General features: G+C 47.7%; 1 protein-coding gene across 4 annotated transcripts in view; it reads right to left on the bottom strand.

Moving 5' to 3' along the window:
- Positions 1-4,246: 4,246 nt before the first annotated feature.
- The window catches only part of THRAP3 (thyroid hormone receptor associated protein 3), a 32,172-nt gene continuing 19,351 nt past the window's right edge, over positions 4,247-17,067 (bottom strand). For 3 of the 4 annotated variants that reach the window (XM_027443915.3, XM_072027399.1, XM_021276196.4), the window contains 9 exons: positions 15,238-16,140; positions 13,058-13,798; positions 11,989-12,161; positions 11,427-11,538; positions 10,648-10,732; positions 8,176-8,360; positions 7,328-7,520; positions 6,712-6,861; positions 4,247-5,819 (listed from right to left, as the gene is read on the bottom strand). In XM_027443915.3, coding sequence (XP_027299716.2) covers positions 5,598-5,819; positions 6,712-6,861; positions 7,328-7,520; positions 8,176-8,360; positions 10,648-10,732; positions 11,427-11,538; positions 11,989-12,161; positions 13,058-13,798; positions 15,238-16,140 — 2,764 coding nt within the window. In that variant the 3' untranslated portion in view covers positions 4,247-5,597. The remainder of the gene's footprint in view (positions 5,820-6,711; positions 6,862-7,327; positions 7,521-8,175; positions 8,361-10,647; positions 10,733-11,426; positions 11,539-11,988; positions 12,162-13,057; positions 13,799-15,237; positions 16,141-17,067) is intronic. The other variant, XM_027443916.3, reaches the window with a different exon arrangement.

The raw sequence follows: 17,067 nt of genomic DNA, 5'->3' as shown, positions 1-17,067 counted from the left end.
TGGTTTTGGCCGGGACGGGGGGCGCAGGAGCCATCCTCTTGCTCGGGGGCGGCTTGGGCGGCTCCATCCTCGCTGGGGAGAGCAGGGGGTGAGCGGCGGGGCTGGGACCAGTACGGGGAACGGGGTGAGACTGGGTGAGACTGGGGCAGGAAGCGTTTCCTGCAGGGAGCCCCAGCACCGCGCTGCCCGGGCACGGGGACCTGCCCCCAGCGTGGGGGGGTCCTGCCCTGCACAAGGGACCCTGCCCAGCCCTGTCCCTGTCCCCATCCCCGTCCCTGTCCCCTCCCTCGTTCCCCTGCCCAGTTCTCACCCCTGTGCTGCTGCTGGTGGCCAGGCCGGTCCCTCGCTGGCTCAGGCTGCCAGGGGAGCACGGGGGCTCATCAGGCGCTGGGGAAGGGTCCCGGTTACCGACCCCTCTCCCAGGGACCCTTGGCTGGTGCAGGACAGCCCCGTTCCACTAGGATGTGGTCTCCAGGTGCCACCACATCCCTGGACCCCCCAAGTCCCTAAATCCCATTCCTGCAAGCAACAGGGGCTCGGCCCTGTGAGCAGAGCCATGGCTGGAGGCGAGGAGCCATCCAGGGGCAGGATGAGGGGGAGACCCCCCCCAGGGCACCCCGGGCGCACGCCTCTCCCCGCCACCACCCCGAGGTCTGCCGGGACCAGCAGCGATGCTCAGCGGGACCCGAGCAGCCCCATGGTGGTCCCCGTCCCACCGTGTGCCCAAAGCCCCCTGCGCCAACCCAGGGGCAGCCCCAACCCCCCCAACCCACCCCAACCCCCCCCCCCAGCCCCGCACCCAGCCCCGCTCCCGCTGTGGCTGCGCTCGTGGCGCTTCCTCTGCGCGCCGCAGACCTGCGCCTCCCCCAGGGCGCCGGCACGGGCAGGATGCCTGCCCCACCGCCACCACCTACGGGGCGGCAGCACCCCCCCTGCACCCAGCCCAGGGTGGACACGGGGCACCAGGCCACCAGCACGTGCCCATGGGCCACCCCGTCCCCATCACGGGCCGGTAGCCCTGTGGCCACCGGGTCCCCGCCGCCACCAGCGCATCGCTCGGCTCTGCGGCCTCGTGGGCACGAAAACCACCCCTGGGCTTTGTCCACCCCGAGGCTGCTGCAGCCACAAGCCACGTGCGGGGCCACTGGGATGGGGATGAGGGCGCCCAGCCCTGATGGCACAGGAGATGCTCTCCAGGCCCCGGCACCATCGCTCCCAGTGGTGCAGGGCTGGCGGTGCCCAAAGCTGGCACTGGGATGGGCGCAGAGCCGTGGTTTTGCCATCCTACCTGCTGGCACGGGGCTGCCCCCCAGGCCGTGCCGCTCGGCGCCGTGCCAGGCTCCCCCCGGCCACCCTGGCCCCGCGCCGCGCACGTGACGCTGGAGGAAATCGGCTCCGCGCGGGGAAGGAAGTCAAAGCGCTGAGCACCGCGGTGCTGGGCCACGCCGCATCCCTGGCACCCTGTGGGGGGCTCCTCCTGCCCCGCTTCTTGCCACCGGCCCCACAGCTGCCACCCCCCTGGCAATGCGGAGATGCCCAGGGCCCCAAATCCACCGTGGCCAGGCTCACGGGATGCCGTGTGCTGGGGTGGCATCGCCTCACCTTGCAGGGGACCCGGGTGACATCTCCCCTCCACAGCGGCAGCTCCAGGGTGTAGGCAACCAGCTCCTGGCAGAGCTGTGGCTCCAGGAGGGGGCTCACCGGGATGCTGCAGCCCCCAGCTCCTCCCCAGGTCCCTGCACCCGCAGCGACCCCCAGCTCCGGGGGGCAGGAGGGGTGCTGGGTGCTGCGGCTCTTCCTGCAGGAGAAAACCCCACTGGGGCGCAAGGGATCCCCCAAATGGGGTTGGGGCCAGCCCAGGCAGCACCAAGCCATTTCCAAACCCCCCCAAAGCTCCAGCGTGGAGCCCCCCACCCTCCTGTGGCACCAGGGAGGGCCTGGGCAGCTGCTCCCCAGCGCCGTGACCTCAGTGTTGGGGTGGGGAAGGGACGGGGACCCCGGGGACGCAGCCCTGGGATGGGGTCCCCTGGTGGGAGCTGTGTCCCCGCTCGCTCCCGTGGTGCAGGAGGGGGTCTTGGGGGTCTGAAGCAGCAGGATGGTGTGAGGCAGCCACAGAGAAGTCAGGAAACCATCGTGTGGAAAGGGTTGGGGAGAGGAAGGGAGCAGGAGGTAAAACCACGGGGCTGTCCTGCCCCGGCCCCAGCCCCGTGGGCTCCCGTAACGCTTCCCAGCAGTGCTGGAGGCCAGCTGGAGGGCACCTGGTCGCTTTTTTGGGGTTTGGGTGCCGATGTGCAGGCAGGGCTTTGGTCTCCGTCCTGCCCTTCCTGCTGGACACTCGCTGTCCCTGGGGGCAATTCGCCACCGCCCCGGGGAGCTGCTGCCCAGGAGCAGAGGGGATTTTGCCCCAAGCCTCCCACCACCGCACCCCTGCACGCACAGGGGCTCGTTTAGCTGACGAGCAGAAGGAACCAGCTCCATCTGTCACTGCAGACAGAGGATTTGTCCCCCAGCCCAGCAGGGACCTGCCTGCCCCTACCTGAGCTGCCTGTGCCCCCCGCAGCCGACCCGGTCCCACGGTGAGGACAGGAGGCTCCGCGCGCCCCTACAGCACCTCGACGCCTCGCGGCTCTCCCTGTAACTTCAGCAGGGAGGGGGAAGTGAAAGCCAAACCACAGAGGGGCCAAAACCCACAAACCACAAGCGCACGAGGCTCGTGGGCTGGAGCCCCGCTGCGGAGCGCAACGGCCGGAAAGGGGCAGCGGGGCCGAGGGCTCCCCGCTGCTCCCGGCCCCGCCAGGTGAATGCGCCTTTAAAATCCCTTTGAATGGGTAATGCTGAAGGGAAGTGAAAGGAGAGGCTTGTTTGCAGCTGGCCCGAGGAGCAGCACCACGCGGGATGTGTGGTCTCGCCCCTGGGTTTGCCCGGTGAGGCTGGAGGAGCAGTGAACACAGGGCAGCTTCTGTCCGAGCTGGCACAAGGGCTCCATTTCAAGCAGGGAGGGAAACACGAGGCATTAACCCACACCCCTCTGAACACCACACACTGGGAATGCCCCTCTGCAGTGCAGGCAGACCCCTGGACTCCCCCCAGACCCCTAACCATCACCCCACCCCACACAACTTGCCCAAACACAGCGAGCTGTCACCTGTCTTGGTGACAGCAATAGCAAAACTTCTACAAAATGGCACAGCAACAACTGATTTTGTAAATCAGCAGCTGCCAAGCTTTCAGGGGTTGTGCTGGCATGGAACAGGGGTGGCAGGAGGTGGGATCGTCGGCGAGTTCAGTTTGGGAGGTGGCTGTGGCTGTTACGTGCAGCCCCTGCAGTCAGCTTGTGGCTTTGTAGCTTCATCACTCGCTTCCTTCTCCCACGCCACTTCTGCTAACAGGCGGTGGCTGCTCTGGGGAGAGGGGGCTCGGAAACAAAGCCCTCGGGCTCCTCCCTGCCTCTCCGAGATGGATGTTGGATGGGCAGATGAGAATCCACTGAGGAAAGAAGGGCGAGAAGTGCAGAGCACAGAGCAGCCCCCACTGCTCTGCGGGGCTGAGGGGCTTCAGCCCCTGCCCTCGTGGCACAGGGAACGTCCTTGGGGCCCTTCAGGAAGGAGCTGAGTGCAGTTGGAAGGCAGCAGGAAGGCAGCAGCTTTGTCACAGCCTCCAGAGTCTTGTTTTGCTGCTCCCAAGGGACAACTAACAGCAGCACACACACAAATTGGCTTTTAGCTACTACCTTAAAAAGGGGGGTCAGGCTGATGGCACAAAACACCCACATGCTGGGTTCCTGCACCTACCAGGACACAGCCAGGGCCAGGAGCTGGGGGAAGAGCCGTCACCACCAACTCCAGGGATCTGCTCCTGCCCTCGGCTGTTGCAATGAGATTTTCCACTTACTTCCACGTGCAAAGTTCCCTTGCTGGAGAGCTGTATAAAACGGGAACCTCGAGTGTTAGGCTGGGAGTAACTGCTTGCAACTGCTGCTTTTCAGCAGTGGGGCAGCCCCACAGGCCTCAGCCTGAGCTTCCTCTTTCCTTACTGCTGTTCATTAGTGCTGTCTAGGCCAATTTCTCCTCTGGGACGGACCATGTTTTAAAGCTGCTCTTCCCAGCAACTTCTGCAGCTCCACCCTGAGGCTGGCCAAAGCCCTTCGCTTCTCTCGGCTCCACCAGTTAATTGGGAAGGCAAATGGCTGGTGGCAGAGGGAGCCCCAGACTGAGACCACAAAACAAAGCAGAGTTACACCTACTACTCATTTTATTGTATTTTATTTGCATAAACAAACTCGAGGGGGTTGCTAAACAGGAACTGTTCAAGTCAAAACAAACCAAACTCTAGTTGGTGTGTGTGGGGGGATGAGCACAGCAATCCTGGGGGAGGGAAGGCAGAGGTGGTGAGGACAGGGAGAGGGAGCGGTGTCTTTACAGCACGTGCACACTCAGCGTCGGTGCGTGGACATGCCTCTCCTGCTACCAAGGCTCACTGACCCAGCCACAACTGTCTGCAAACTTCTTCAGAGTACTTCTTTTTCTTTTTTTTTTTGTTTAAAGTAGAAGATAAAAAGAAATGCATGGTAACGGCCATCCTTAGCCAGCACAGGAGGGGTTTGCCTTTTGTTTTTTATAAAAAGATTAATAAAAAATATTGAAAAATTCTCATCTTTCCTTTTATATTTTTTTTAACCTAGTAGAATTCTGAAGTTTCTTAGAAAACTATGTTACCTTGGAAAGAGCACTCGAGTTCACAACCAGTTGCAAAGAGGATACACAAAATGCCTACAAGCAGTTTGGGGCTCCAGCACACACCAGGCCTAACACTGTACACAAACAGTGATGAAAAGTAGGGTGTAATTTTTTTTTTTTTAAAACCATGCTAATTTCCTTAACTTTCAACATAAAAGGAAAACAATTGGTTTTAAAAGGCCCTAAAACAACTGTTACATAAAAAAAGTTCTTAAAAAAATCATAGCAGTTTGGTCCCAACAAGTTAACATTTAGATGTTTATTCACATGCTTCATTGTTTCTTATTTATAAGAACCAAAAATAGTTTCCAAAAATTATCATTTAATTGATGTTACTACATACGTAAAGGCCTAAAATAAGTAAGTATGAATTTAAAAAATTGAATACACAATAGGGGAGAAAAATTTGAACTGGCGAGTTAATCCCGACCTTTGCTATTTCAAATTATAAAAGAGAAACAAAAAAAGTGTCAAGACTACTGGGTTAAGATGGGCACAAACCGAAATCCACATCGTCTTCAAAGCCTGTTACCAAAAAAAAAAAAATTAACCGACCATTCAATAAGGTCACAGACAAGAGAGAAAATCTAGGATCTCACCCAGTACTTGACCTTATTCAGTCCAGAAGGTAAGTCTTTGGGAAGGAATACTCCATGAGCGGATCCAAGCATATATGATTTATCAGTTCTAGTCCACACTTAGGGAGGCTGAACTCTGAAAATGCAGTTAACTTCGGGATTATTTCCGAGCTCCTCTCTGGGGCTCTGCTCAGCTCTTCAGGCTCGCCCTGACAATCTCCATCACCAGCATGCTGAACCCCTCCACTCCTGCCAGGGCTCCCCGGGAACATGCAGACCGCAGCTACTCAGTCGTTGACTGCAAGTTGTCCTTTTCCTCTCTGTTTTCCGTTCCGCTTTCATCATCCTCGATTTCTCCTTCTTCGCCGCTGAATTTGTCGTGAGCCCACTTGGGGCTGGTGCTCGACTTCCTGAACATGAAGCGACCTCGTCCCCGGGGGAAGGCACCCCGACCACGGCCTCTGTTCACCCACTTCTCCGCACCTTCGCCCTCCCGGTCATCGTGCTGCACGGAGAGAAGGCAATGACAGCAGCTGAAACGGACTGACTGCTCCCGGTGTGAGAGGAGCAGGAAAACACTGCCTGGTGATATCAGCCCTGCAGCACCAACCAGATTTATGCCACAGTGAGTACTGCCCTCTACACACAAGTACTGGCTTGTTTGGGGGATGAAAACAGCAGATGAAGGCAGGAATGCACAAATGCCACACAGGCTCTCTTTGTGCATGGCAACCCATCACTGCAATTGGTACAGGCTGATATGAACCATGCTGCTGGGCTCAAACTGATCCATTTCTGTACATAAAGTGCAGGCTAGAGACTGGACACCAAAACAAATTACATTTCTACCTTCAACAAGACCAGAAAAAATGAAGTAAGGTAAGATCAAGGCTTTCTTGTTTGAGCTGCAGGACTGAAACACAGCGTTATTTAATGAAAAGACTCAGGTACCCCAAATCAGGAAGGGAAAAATAAGTTTAAACACAAAAACTTTCCCTTTTTCAAAGAAGGGTCATTCAGACAGGATTCTCCCAGATAAACGACTGGTAGTATGGCAGACCTATCAGCAGTAAAAAGGAACAGTGCTAACCCATCCAGAAGCTGAACTCCAAACAGGGATGGAAGACCCAAGAAGTGCAGGCCATCTGCAACACAGTCTAACAGATTTAAGCTGCCTTTTCTGCACTACTGTGAAACACGGGGTCTTTAACCAGCCTTCAGGATTTCATTTCACTTACTGGCCAACCATTCTCAAATGAACAGTAACAAACTCTAGTGGTGAGCCATAAGCTTCTGGTGAGGAAGCAGCACATGAAGCTGTAAACTGGTGGATTAGAAACGTTTAAGCCAGATATACCTGGAGGATTTATGCACGTTTTAGTGCTTCAGACACATACCAGGTAGTACTTCTTGCTCTTGGGTGTGTACTCTGGATCCCACTCCTCATCTCTGTTTCTCTTCTGGAAGTCATTGTTGCCACCGCTGTTGCTGTTGTTGTTTCCTGAAAAGTTGCCTCTGCCCCATCCTCTCCCCCTTGCTCTGAACTGCTGTAACAGCAAAACACGGGAGAAAAATAAAAAGATTGTGGTGACAGTGCCCCCCCAGCTGCCTGCTGACTTCAGGGGCACCAAGCTGTAAGACTTGTATGTAACTAAGGCACAGAAACTGCCAACAATAAGCAGGGTTATGACCAGATGAGTCATTTTGGTAGCCTAACCCAAACTGACTGATGCACATTACGCTGCCCATCAGTGCTGCTCAGCAATTACTAATGAGCAAAAGCTTCTGGGCTTGATTCTGCTCCATACAGCTAGAGTTCAACCGCCCAGGCTGTATTGTCAACACCCTGGTTAGTGCTTGAGATACGGGGTGATCACATTCTGGCTCATCATCCACAGCCAGACCACACCTTTGGGGCTTCTCCCTTACCGTATGCTTTAATTGTGGAAGAACAATTCACAGTAGCTGATTTTAGACTGCTTTAGCAATTGGTACTCGGGGTGGGATACTTACAAAGGTCCCTCTAGCTCTTCCTCTCTCATTTGGACCTGTGAATTCTTTAGTCCCCAGCCGGGACTTGTCAAAGCCTGTGGAGCTTTCCTCTCTCTCCTCAGTCTCCTCTGGATATTCCTCTGCTTTGACTGAATGAGAGGATCGTGAGGATGATGAGCTGGATCTGGATCTCTCACGCACCCTTCGGTGTTTCCTGTTTCAGTGATAGGAAATGAGGGTCAAGGGGACACCACAGGGTTAAGAACTTAGTAGTAACCTGCTTGCTACAGAATTATTTATCACTCCCCTATCAATGCAATGCTTTCATTCTCCTACTATGAAAAAGAAAAGCCATATTAACAACTCATGATCAGCTACAACATACAGATCTAACACAGTTCCCAAGCCTTCTCTGGCACAACCTTGCTGCTTTTAAGGTGTTTCTACCTCCAACTATGAGATAAGCATGAATTTGACACCAGTAGTATTCCCTTCTCCTCTAGGTCTCCTTTCTAGGAGGAAGGCATTCATTTACAAATACAGTTTTAGTCAAATGGAAAAAAATGTGCTAATAGAAAAGGATTAAACCTAAAGAAGACATTTAAACATTGCTGTTTTTTCTGTAACTGGAACAAGAAGAAAAAGTGACTCACCCATTCTGACATACGAAGCCTTCTCATTTACCTTTAACAGTTATTTATCGTTTCAGACAGATATAATGGTATCGAGAAGACACGCAGAGGAATAATTCACGCCACTGCAGCAGTTATGTCAACAGGTGTACAACTATATATACGTGATGTTGTCTCCAACTTTAATAGCAGAAATATGAAATGCAGAAGGAAATGGCTATTAGGTTTCCTACATACTTTTTCTTTGAGCCTTTGTGAGATTTCTCCGTTTTCTCAGTTGATCTTTCCCTTGAGTGACTTGAATCTCTCGAGTCCACTGATTCTCTGGATTTATCGCGTTTAAGATCTCTTTCCTTATGTTTTTTACGGCGTTCGATATCAAGGCGCAGGTCAACAGGGTCGTCCTTATATTTCCCTTCAGCCTACAAGTGCAGGGAAGGAGAGAGTTTAACACAAAGGTTTACAGCACACCACTTCAGCACCATTACTTTGCTACTGACTGCACAGACTTCTGGAGGACAGGAATTTATCTGAATGCTAATCGATACTTAATCCATTTTAAGATGTAAAATAATGCACAGATTTCAATTTTCCTATGTCAAGAGCACTGTTTTTAACTTTTAATTTCTTTTAAACAGCATTAGAACAGCCTGGCAATAGGGAGGGAGAAACACAGAGGCTGACACTTATTGTATACACCACAGCCAGTGAGATGAGAACAACTTGGAAATCTAATCCATCTGATTGTGTGTCAGGCATTTTTGGCATGCTGCAGTTCTAGCAGCCTGTGGACACTTGTCACCGAACAGCAGCACGCTCACTACCCTGCTGACATACCATCTAGCAGCATGGAAGGAATTTTTAATCACCAGGTCTGAAAACTTGAGAAGCAAAAGGTGTCTCCAAGTGGCAAAGAGCTAAGACAGTGATTGCTAATCAAAGCTTTAAGAGACAGAGGCCACCAAAATGCAGTGATCAAGGTTCTTAGGAGGAATATCAGCATCCCACTGATCTTTAACACATCTGTCAAGAAGATTTGCTCTGTGGCAGGTATCACCTATAGCACTGCTTGCCCCTCGATCAGAAGTCACCACAGATGGCATGTGTTTCTCCACTTAAGCCTAGCAAGTCTACTAATGCCAGCTACCCGGCATTTCACAAATAAAAAAAAGCTGCATGAAAACCAGAACTAGATTTTTACTTTTAAATAGCTAACTAAAAAAATCTTGAGTTCTATTGAAATTGCTGCTTAAATGATTTTCTCTAGAAACCATGAAGTTATGTTACTGTGTATATTTTAAGACCCATGACTCTTCAATGAACTTCTGCTCTGACTGCACACAAGAGCAGCAAACTGACAGTGGCTGTGGTTTTGACACACATTTAACAGCGGTTCTTTAGTGGGAAGCCTGTGCACACAATGCTGCTAGCAACATACAGCCTCCACAGTTGTGTCCAGAGATTGCTACTTCATTTACACATTTATACTCCATTTACTTATCTTGGGAACCGTATTACTTGCTATGCAACATAAATCAGATTAATCGTCTTGAATTAAATACAAAAGGATTAGTAATTCTCTAGCTATTAAATTTTTTACTTACATGAGTTATTAAAAACTTTTTTGTTTAAATAAAAATGTCAAATAACGCAGGAGTGGGAGCAGACGTTTTGTTTTGTTTTTGTTTTTTGTTTTTTTTTGCTCTTCTACTTTCCCCAGGCAAAGAGCTTTAATTTCTACTCTGAGAATAAAACTGCTCCCAACACGATGGATGACAGATAAGTGACAAAATCAGCAGCAGCTCCCTTATGTGGTACAGCAAACACCTATTTGGGTTTGTGAGGGCACGTCTGTTTCACGGAAGGCTGGCGAGCTGTTTGGAAACCACGTTTATAATACACTCTGCCAAGCTGATGCTCAGAGTTCAGGCCCATCAAATCCATCTCACCATCGTCCATGTCAAGCCACAAGTGTGTTTGGAAAAAATCGAAAACAAATATGAAACAAGTAAGGTTTCAGCAGGACTGTTTAAAATCTCTTCAACGTTCAACGTAAATATGTATGAAGGTGAATAAACAAAGTTTAAAATCCCAAACATTAAGTTAAGCCACTTTAATGATCGTTTACAGTACGTGCGATGGCTTAACACTGATCTACTCAGAAAAGCTAACACACTAAATTCCAAATGGTCTGGATCTACTCAAACAGGTGCTGAATGTTAAAGTAACAGCAATCAACAGAAATGGTACAGTAAGTTGTTAGAACAAAATTTATAATCTGCTTAATAGTGTATCTTGTTTAGATAAGTATTTAGTTTTACTTTCCTCTTTTTGACATGCATGTCTTTTTGAAAACATGGTTGGAAATATCGCATGTATACAATTGATTTAATAATACTTACAAGCAGAAAAATATCACAAAAAGTCTCTTCTCTCATCATGGGCACTTGTTCCAAAAATCCTCTCTTTTTTCTCAAGCTCACCTCAATTGACTTTGGGGTCATTTACCATAGTCTAACCACTTCACAAAGGTTGTTGATACATTTTTAATAAAAATTAACCCTTTGTAGTTCATTTTTAGAATTATGCCCATCCTTAAAAGAAAAACACAAACTTAAGTAGAGAGTAATTTAAACAAAAACATCACTGTTAAGTTCATGCCCAATGCACTCATTTTGTTGAATTAAACTAATCAGAGTAACAGTTCACCTTGAAGCCAGGATCTCTGGAACTTTTCGATTCCTCTTGAGAGAATCCATGTTTTCTAAAAGTACTGGGAGAAATATCTATCCTCCTAAAAGAAAGATAAGAGTCATCTTACAAACAGGATTAAGTTTTTACATTAAACGTCACTTAAAAGCAGACGCTCCGATGTTTCCAAATCTATTTAAAACTCCTCATTTTTTCCATTTTTGCTGAAGCTGCTTTACAGCAGCTTAGGATTCATGAGCAGGTCTGTTGATGTCAAGCTATTTTTCAATAAATAACTGTCCAAGCACTCTTTCAGCTGTAGACAAAAGGACTGAGAAAAATATAAGGAAGAACACAACATGGTAAAACATAAATGCAAGTCTTTTTAAAACCAAAACTTTATAGCATTATGAAAATGCCTATAAATGATACATGATCATAATTTATTTAAGCTTTCATATTCCCATATGCTTACCAAGTAACACTAGCAAGCTGCTGCAAGTCCATCTAAAAGATATCAAGTCTAAAATGTAAGGAATTCAAGTGATAGACTAAGACATCCCCCTCTCCTCTTCCACTAAGACATCACTTCTGTCCTTCAAGGATTTTATCACTACCTTCCTTAGTCTGTCTTGTTAAAGGCTGGGTAGGAGACTAGACACAACTCTAATATGCAAGCCATACTGCATGACTTTTTTAACTAGGTAGAGATCCGCCCATTCTCTCCTGTTCTTGAATTATTCCGGAATTCCAGTTTAAGAGAAGGAAACCTGAAATCCCACTGCATTGCCACCAACCTGTGAATTTCAGGGCTCTTTTTGTTTTTAGCTGCATCCTGTTCCATTCCTTTCTTTAGGTATTTGGTAAAGCGTTCATTCAGTGTCATTCCTGAAGATCCAAAGTGATGCTCTGTGGGGTGGTTGAGCAAACAATGCCACAATATTAATACCATTTTTGTAAACAGAAAGAACACCTCAGTCCCACAGCTTGGTCAAATTCAGTTGCAGGACACATGAAGCACACAGATGAGCAACTCTACACTGCCGACAAATTTCAATTTCACTCTTGAAATTAACAATTCACTCGGGTAACTTACTCTTGAAATTAATGGCATGTGAACTCACTTTACAGACATGATTTAACTAAATATACACAAATCAATAGAATATACAAACACTAAGTCACAGTCTCTCTGAATATTGTTCAGGTAAAACCAAGAATGCCTCTTCTGCCTTTCCAGAAGAATTTTTTTTAATGTAAATGGTGAGGTGGGTGTGCAGGCAGCTGGTACATGAAAATCTCTTGTTTGGGCAAGGACAGAGGGAGTGAACCTTCGAGGATACAGGGACTTTGACCCACCTCTTACGTGATGGACTATAGTCACTATGTGTTGAGCAAACAGTTCAGAAGGACTCCGTTGAGACTGAGCAGACTGAATATGATGAAAAATAGAACGAAATTCTTGCTCCTTTTTGTTGCTATGCACAAGGTCACGACACAGCTTGCGTTCCTGAGCCAGTATGCCACTTGGACTAGAGAAAACAGACCACATGAAATAGAACAAGGGAAGCAGTTTGTTTCATAAATTGGAAGCAGACGTATTTTTATGTAATACTATGAAGTAATCTAATAACATTAAATAGCACAATCTGATTCCTTATTTAAATATATTTTAAATGCACTAAATTGCTTATTTAAATATCTTTAAAATGTACTAATCTAGGTTACTGTAATAATTCAGATCACTTGTTGCTCTGTACTTGGAGGGCTGCAGAGATGTGAAACCCTGACAGCTATGAAACACAAGCTCATTCCCACCCCACTAGCTGGCTATAATCCTCTGCTACTGTTCCTAAATTCGAGATCAACCTTTAACATCCCACGTGGTATATTAACATTTACTGGCTACTGCTGGACAAACGTGCTTTCTGCAGCAACTTTTTACTGCCTTAAGATTTCTTGAAACAATGCCTAAGTGGCTGTCAGAGCTTCCTGGAGTTTCAGTAATGCTGCGTTGAGAATAACCGTAAACACTCTCCAGAAGAAACGTCATTTGAGCAGCACTGTAGTTTTACTGTATCACAAACTTCTAGCAGCAAGAAGTCACCAAGTACTCAACTCTTTCCAGAGGCTGCTGCAGCATAAGAACTGATGAAGAAGCATTTACAATCTGAAATGAACTTATATATAGATAGAAAAAAAGGAGAAGTTTTTTTTAACTTGACAACCCCTCTGACCTCCTGCCACACAAAGGGATCCCACAAGTGTTCTAAGGCCATAAAAAATTTCATCTCTAACACCGAAAAATACAGATTGTGATACAATATTACGTAGCCTTCCTCAGAGTTGAGGAACTTAAGATTTCAAGAAGAGAAACAGGCAGCCAATATTACTACTGAACCTGCCCAAAACTCTAGCAAATACGCACCGTGCAAGATCTTCATCAAAGGAATCCATTCGAATATTGACCTGGGCCTCACGAGTAATGGAAAAGGAGGATTTGCCAGGAGCTAGCCCATCTCCTTTGGTTGCTGGCTTTTCCTTTACCTCTGAAGTCTTCCTTGGTGGTGGGGAAGAGCTTTTTTCCTGGCTTGTTTTATAAGTGGTCACTCTAAAATTCTTTTCAGGAACAAAGCCCCTGTGACCCGATTCAGCTCTCTTGGATGCTGGCCTCTCTTCTTTTTTTGATCTTTCAGAATAGCTTTCCTCCTCTGCTTCATCAGATTTCCTTTGCTTCTCCTTTCCAGGTGGCAAGAACACCACGCCTTCCCATTTTCCTTGCCTCTCCTCTTCCTGACTTTTACTTGATGTTGCTACCACTTTAGACATAAATTTGGGCTCATCATCAAACTCCGAATCTTTTCGGCCCTTTGCCTTATCTTTCTTTTCCTGCTCATCAGTTTCCTCTTTGCCATAGTGACTCTCCTTGTGGAACTCTGGTGCCTTTAGCTTGTCAAAGTCATCCCGGAACTTGTAGCGCTTGGGCGACTGACTGCCACGGTATCCCTTCTCAGAGTCTGCTTTGGATGCATAGGAATCAGATTTTGCCTTTCCATCTGTTGATCCCAACTCAGAGAAATTCCCTTTTTCTTTAGGTTTTTCCTTTTCAACATTTGTTACTTTCTGCTCTTTGTCTTTCCCATTCTCAGTCTTCTGCTCTTCCAGATACCTGTTCATAGAGGAGACATTACAACAGTTCTCTTAGTAAAACTCAAAGAGGTTAATCCTTCAGTGGAAAGCAGTCAAATTTTAGAGAACATCGAGATATACATGTACAGAAGATTGTCTCTAGGCCCTAAAACAGCTAAAATGTAGAGCAGATTTCTCAGCCTGGATTTAGACTTATACTTCTCAATAAATTCAGTAAATGCAGAAGAAAATGGATATGCAGAACTGATGAAATGAGGCTTAAAAGCAAGTAAAAAAACACACTTACCCACAGATTCATTTTAAGGAAAGTAGTAGCATCTTACCCAATCAGTTTATTTACTTACAAACCTGCTTCAGGAGTACAACACATCAAAACTTTCAAACTGGGCTGTTCTGCTTTAAACAACACACTGGAAATAAAAGCCTCAAAAGCTACTTCAAATTTTGGATGCAAGTTTCATAGGTAAGCTAAATATTTCATGACAGACTGTAAATACAAATAAAAGCAAAAAGGTTAACAGTGAGGAATATTTTGCTGGGAGAAGACAAAACATTTAGTAAGAACAACAGTTTATCATAAGCTAGTTTCAAGCATCAGAACTAGGTTTTAAAGCAACCATTAAGCAAAACCCTAGCTTTGAGGAGAAAGCAGTAATGCCCAAGGACATTAATTCAATGCTCTGAGAACCCAAACCAGAGTTATTTTTTTTTCCTTTTTAAAGTTCATACATCCTTGATATAGGATAGTCCAAAATAACTTTAAAAAGAATAAACTTAAAGCACCTGTGAATGCTGTGCTATCTGTTAAAAGAAAGCACCACCTTAAGGAAGAAATCAGCAGTGGACTAGCCCAGTAAACAGGAACGTGGTAAACTGATTCCTTCCCTATGGAAGGTTGTGTCTTAATTCAGTGATGACTTTGGTGCTTATCCCTTAATTTCAGTGATGACTTTGGTGTTCATCATACCACCCACATACACAGGCACAAGCTTCAGAACTGCACCTGCCCTGGGCTGCTTGCAGCAGGCCATGCAGCCAGACTGACTTTGATTTTATAAAATCTAACGTAATTGAAGAACACACTACTTAAAGAATCTTTAACCAAAAAGTAAATCCCTTAAAACTGCAAGTTTCCAGTGCACGCTGTTAGGCTGCTAGAAAATCTCCCTAGGCACATCTTTATTCTGAGTGTTCATGCACTAAAAACACTTTTGCAGGGAGTGAGTTAAATCAGAAAACAACCCCCAACTTCCTGCAGCACGGGGCTAGGTCTGCATTTTGTTCCACCACCGAGGCTGTACCAGGCCCTCAGCTCGCTAGCACCCTGCACGCACGGGCACCTTGTTCCAGCTGGAGCCCGCAGACAGGCTGAGAACTGCTGCAGTGCTCGTGGGGACGCCTACACACGCGAGCTGGCTTGGCAAAACACCCTGCCACAGAGAGAAACGCGTCACTTGCCTCTTTGAGAAGGCTCCTCCTCCGGGAGCTGTGGTTTCCTCCTTCTGAGAGGTACTGTAAATTGAACCGATTGGCGTTGGGCTTTTGCACACAGGGCTCTTCCTCGTTGGGCTCAAGCTTGCCGAGCCGTGGTCAAACGGACTCTGGTGAGAGCCTGCCTGAAAGGAGGTGCTGCTTTGCAGGGAAGAGCTCATCTGCGATGGGTTGGAAAGCGGAGGGCTCGACTTCTGCAACGGACTCGGCCGAGGAGAGCGCCGCCTCACCACAACCGACTGCAGAGGGCTTTTCAGCGCAGGACTGCGCTCCCTCGGGCTGAGCTCAGGCGCAGCAGCTCGTGATGCTGAACCCGCCCCGTAGGTGCTCATATCTTGCCATGGTTTGGATCCCTCCGATGCCTTGACATCTTGAGCTGCTGCTCCCGAAAACGGCTGCTCCTTCGAATCATCCCCTTGATTATCTCCCGCAGCCTGAGATGCCCGGGCATCCTTGGAAGATGACTTCTTCTCCTTTCCAGATTTACGCTTGGAAGACTCAACTCGGCTGTGATTTGAGGAAGACCGAGAAGAGGAAGACCTCCTTGACCGATCAGATGATGACTTATCGGAATTTCTAGAATGACTTCTGGACCTTGGTGAAGGAGACCTCCTCTTGGGTGAACGGGAGCGTGACCTCCCTCTACGAGGGCTATAGGCTTGGCGGTAATTTTGCCAGTTAGACCTGTAATTGCCATATCCTCCTCGGTTGTACTGGCCCCATGGATAAAACCCTCGATTTCGGCCACGGAAATAATACGGTCTCCTGTATCCTCTGTTATGACCTCTGAAATCACGGTTCTGGTAGACTCTTGGATGGTTCCTTTCTCTGTTATGAGATGGAGAATATGATCTTGAACGAGACCTAGAACTGATAAAGAGAAAAAAAGGATTTTAAAGTTTATTCTTAACTTTATTTGGAACTTCATCTTCCCTCTCCCATGTTCCTCTGTTCTCAAATTTGAAATTGATGATCAAGATGAAATCCCACTTCTCTGCCAGGTGAGTTAAACAAATTGCAACACCTGAGCACGAGGAGAGCAGGAGGGGAGCAGATGGCACACTGCTCTGTAGGTCAAGTTTCAAAAGGTGAACCAGTTGCCACAATTTGGAAGCTGGAACTGCAAAGGAGCAGGACTGCAGAGGGAGGCAGCCACTCTCCAGCCCGATGCCACGAGATGGCGCAGTCCAGCACTGCCTCTGCTCACGGCATGGAAGCTCCGGCTGCTCGTCTAAAGAGCAGAACCGGATCCAAGACAAGCAAAAACCCTGCGAGATGACTGATTGAAAGGACAAATCGTTAAGGGATAATTGTTTCAACAGTCTCTCCCGTTAAAATGTTGGAACTGCTGCTGTGTAACTGCTCAAAAGCCCCAGTGTAGCTCAGGTTTAAGTGCCAGCTTTACAGCAAGTATTTCCCAGCTGTTGGAAAAACACAAAATTCTGTTTAACGTCTGAGATTTCAGCAACTTTGTACTTTTAAAACAGATAAAGTGTCCAAACTAGTAGATTTGGATAAGAAATATCTTTCAAAGTGAAATTTAAGTAAATAATATTTGTTGAAACTGTTTCTACACTCCCTTGCTATGTGTTAAGAGACCCATACAGACCCTATATAACACACACTCCTATAGACACCTCTGTCTTCTACAGAGCAGCAATACACAACCCTCTGCTGCCCCCTCCCTGTTCACATCCCAAACCACCATACACAAGGCAATGAAATGCAAAGCTGCCATTAGAAGTCCCAAATCATTGAAGTACGTGCAGGCAGCAAGAAATGTATTTTATTTCTGTT

Source organism: Anas platyrhynchos, chromosome 24 (assembly GCF_047663525.1).
Source record: "Anas platyrhynchos isolate ZD024472 breed Pekin duck chromosome 24, IASCAAS_PekinDuck_T2T, whole genome shotgun sequence".
Taxonomy (NCBI): Eukaryota; Metazoa; Chordata; class Aves; order Anseriformes; family Anatidae; genus Anas; species Anas platyrhynchos.
Note: the sequence above shows the minus strand (reverse complement) of the source record. Positions and strands in the feature narration are given on the sequence as shown.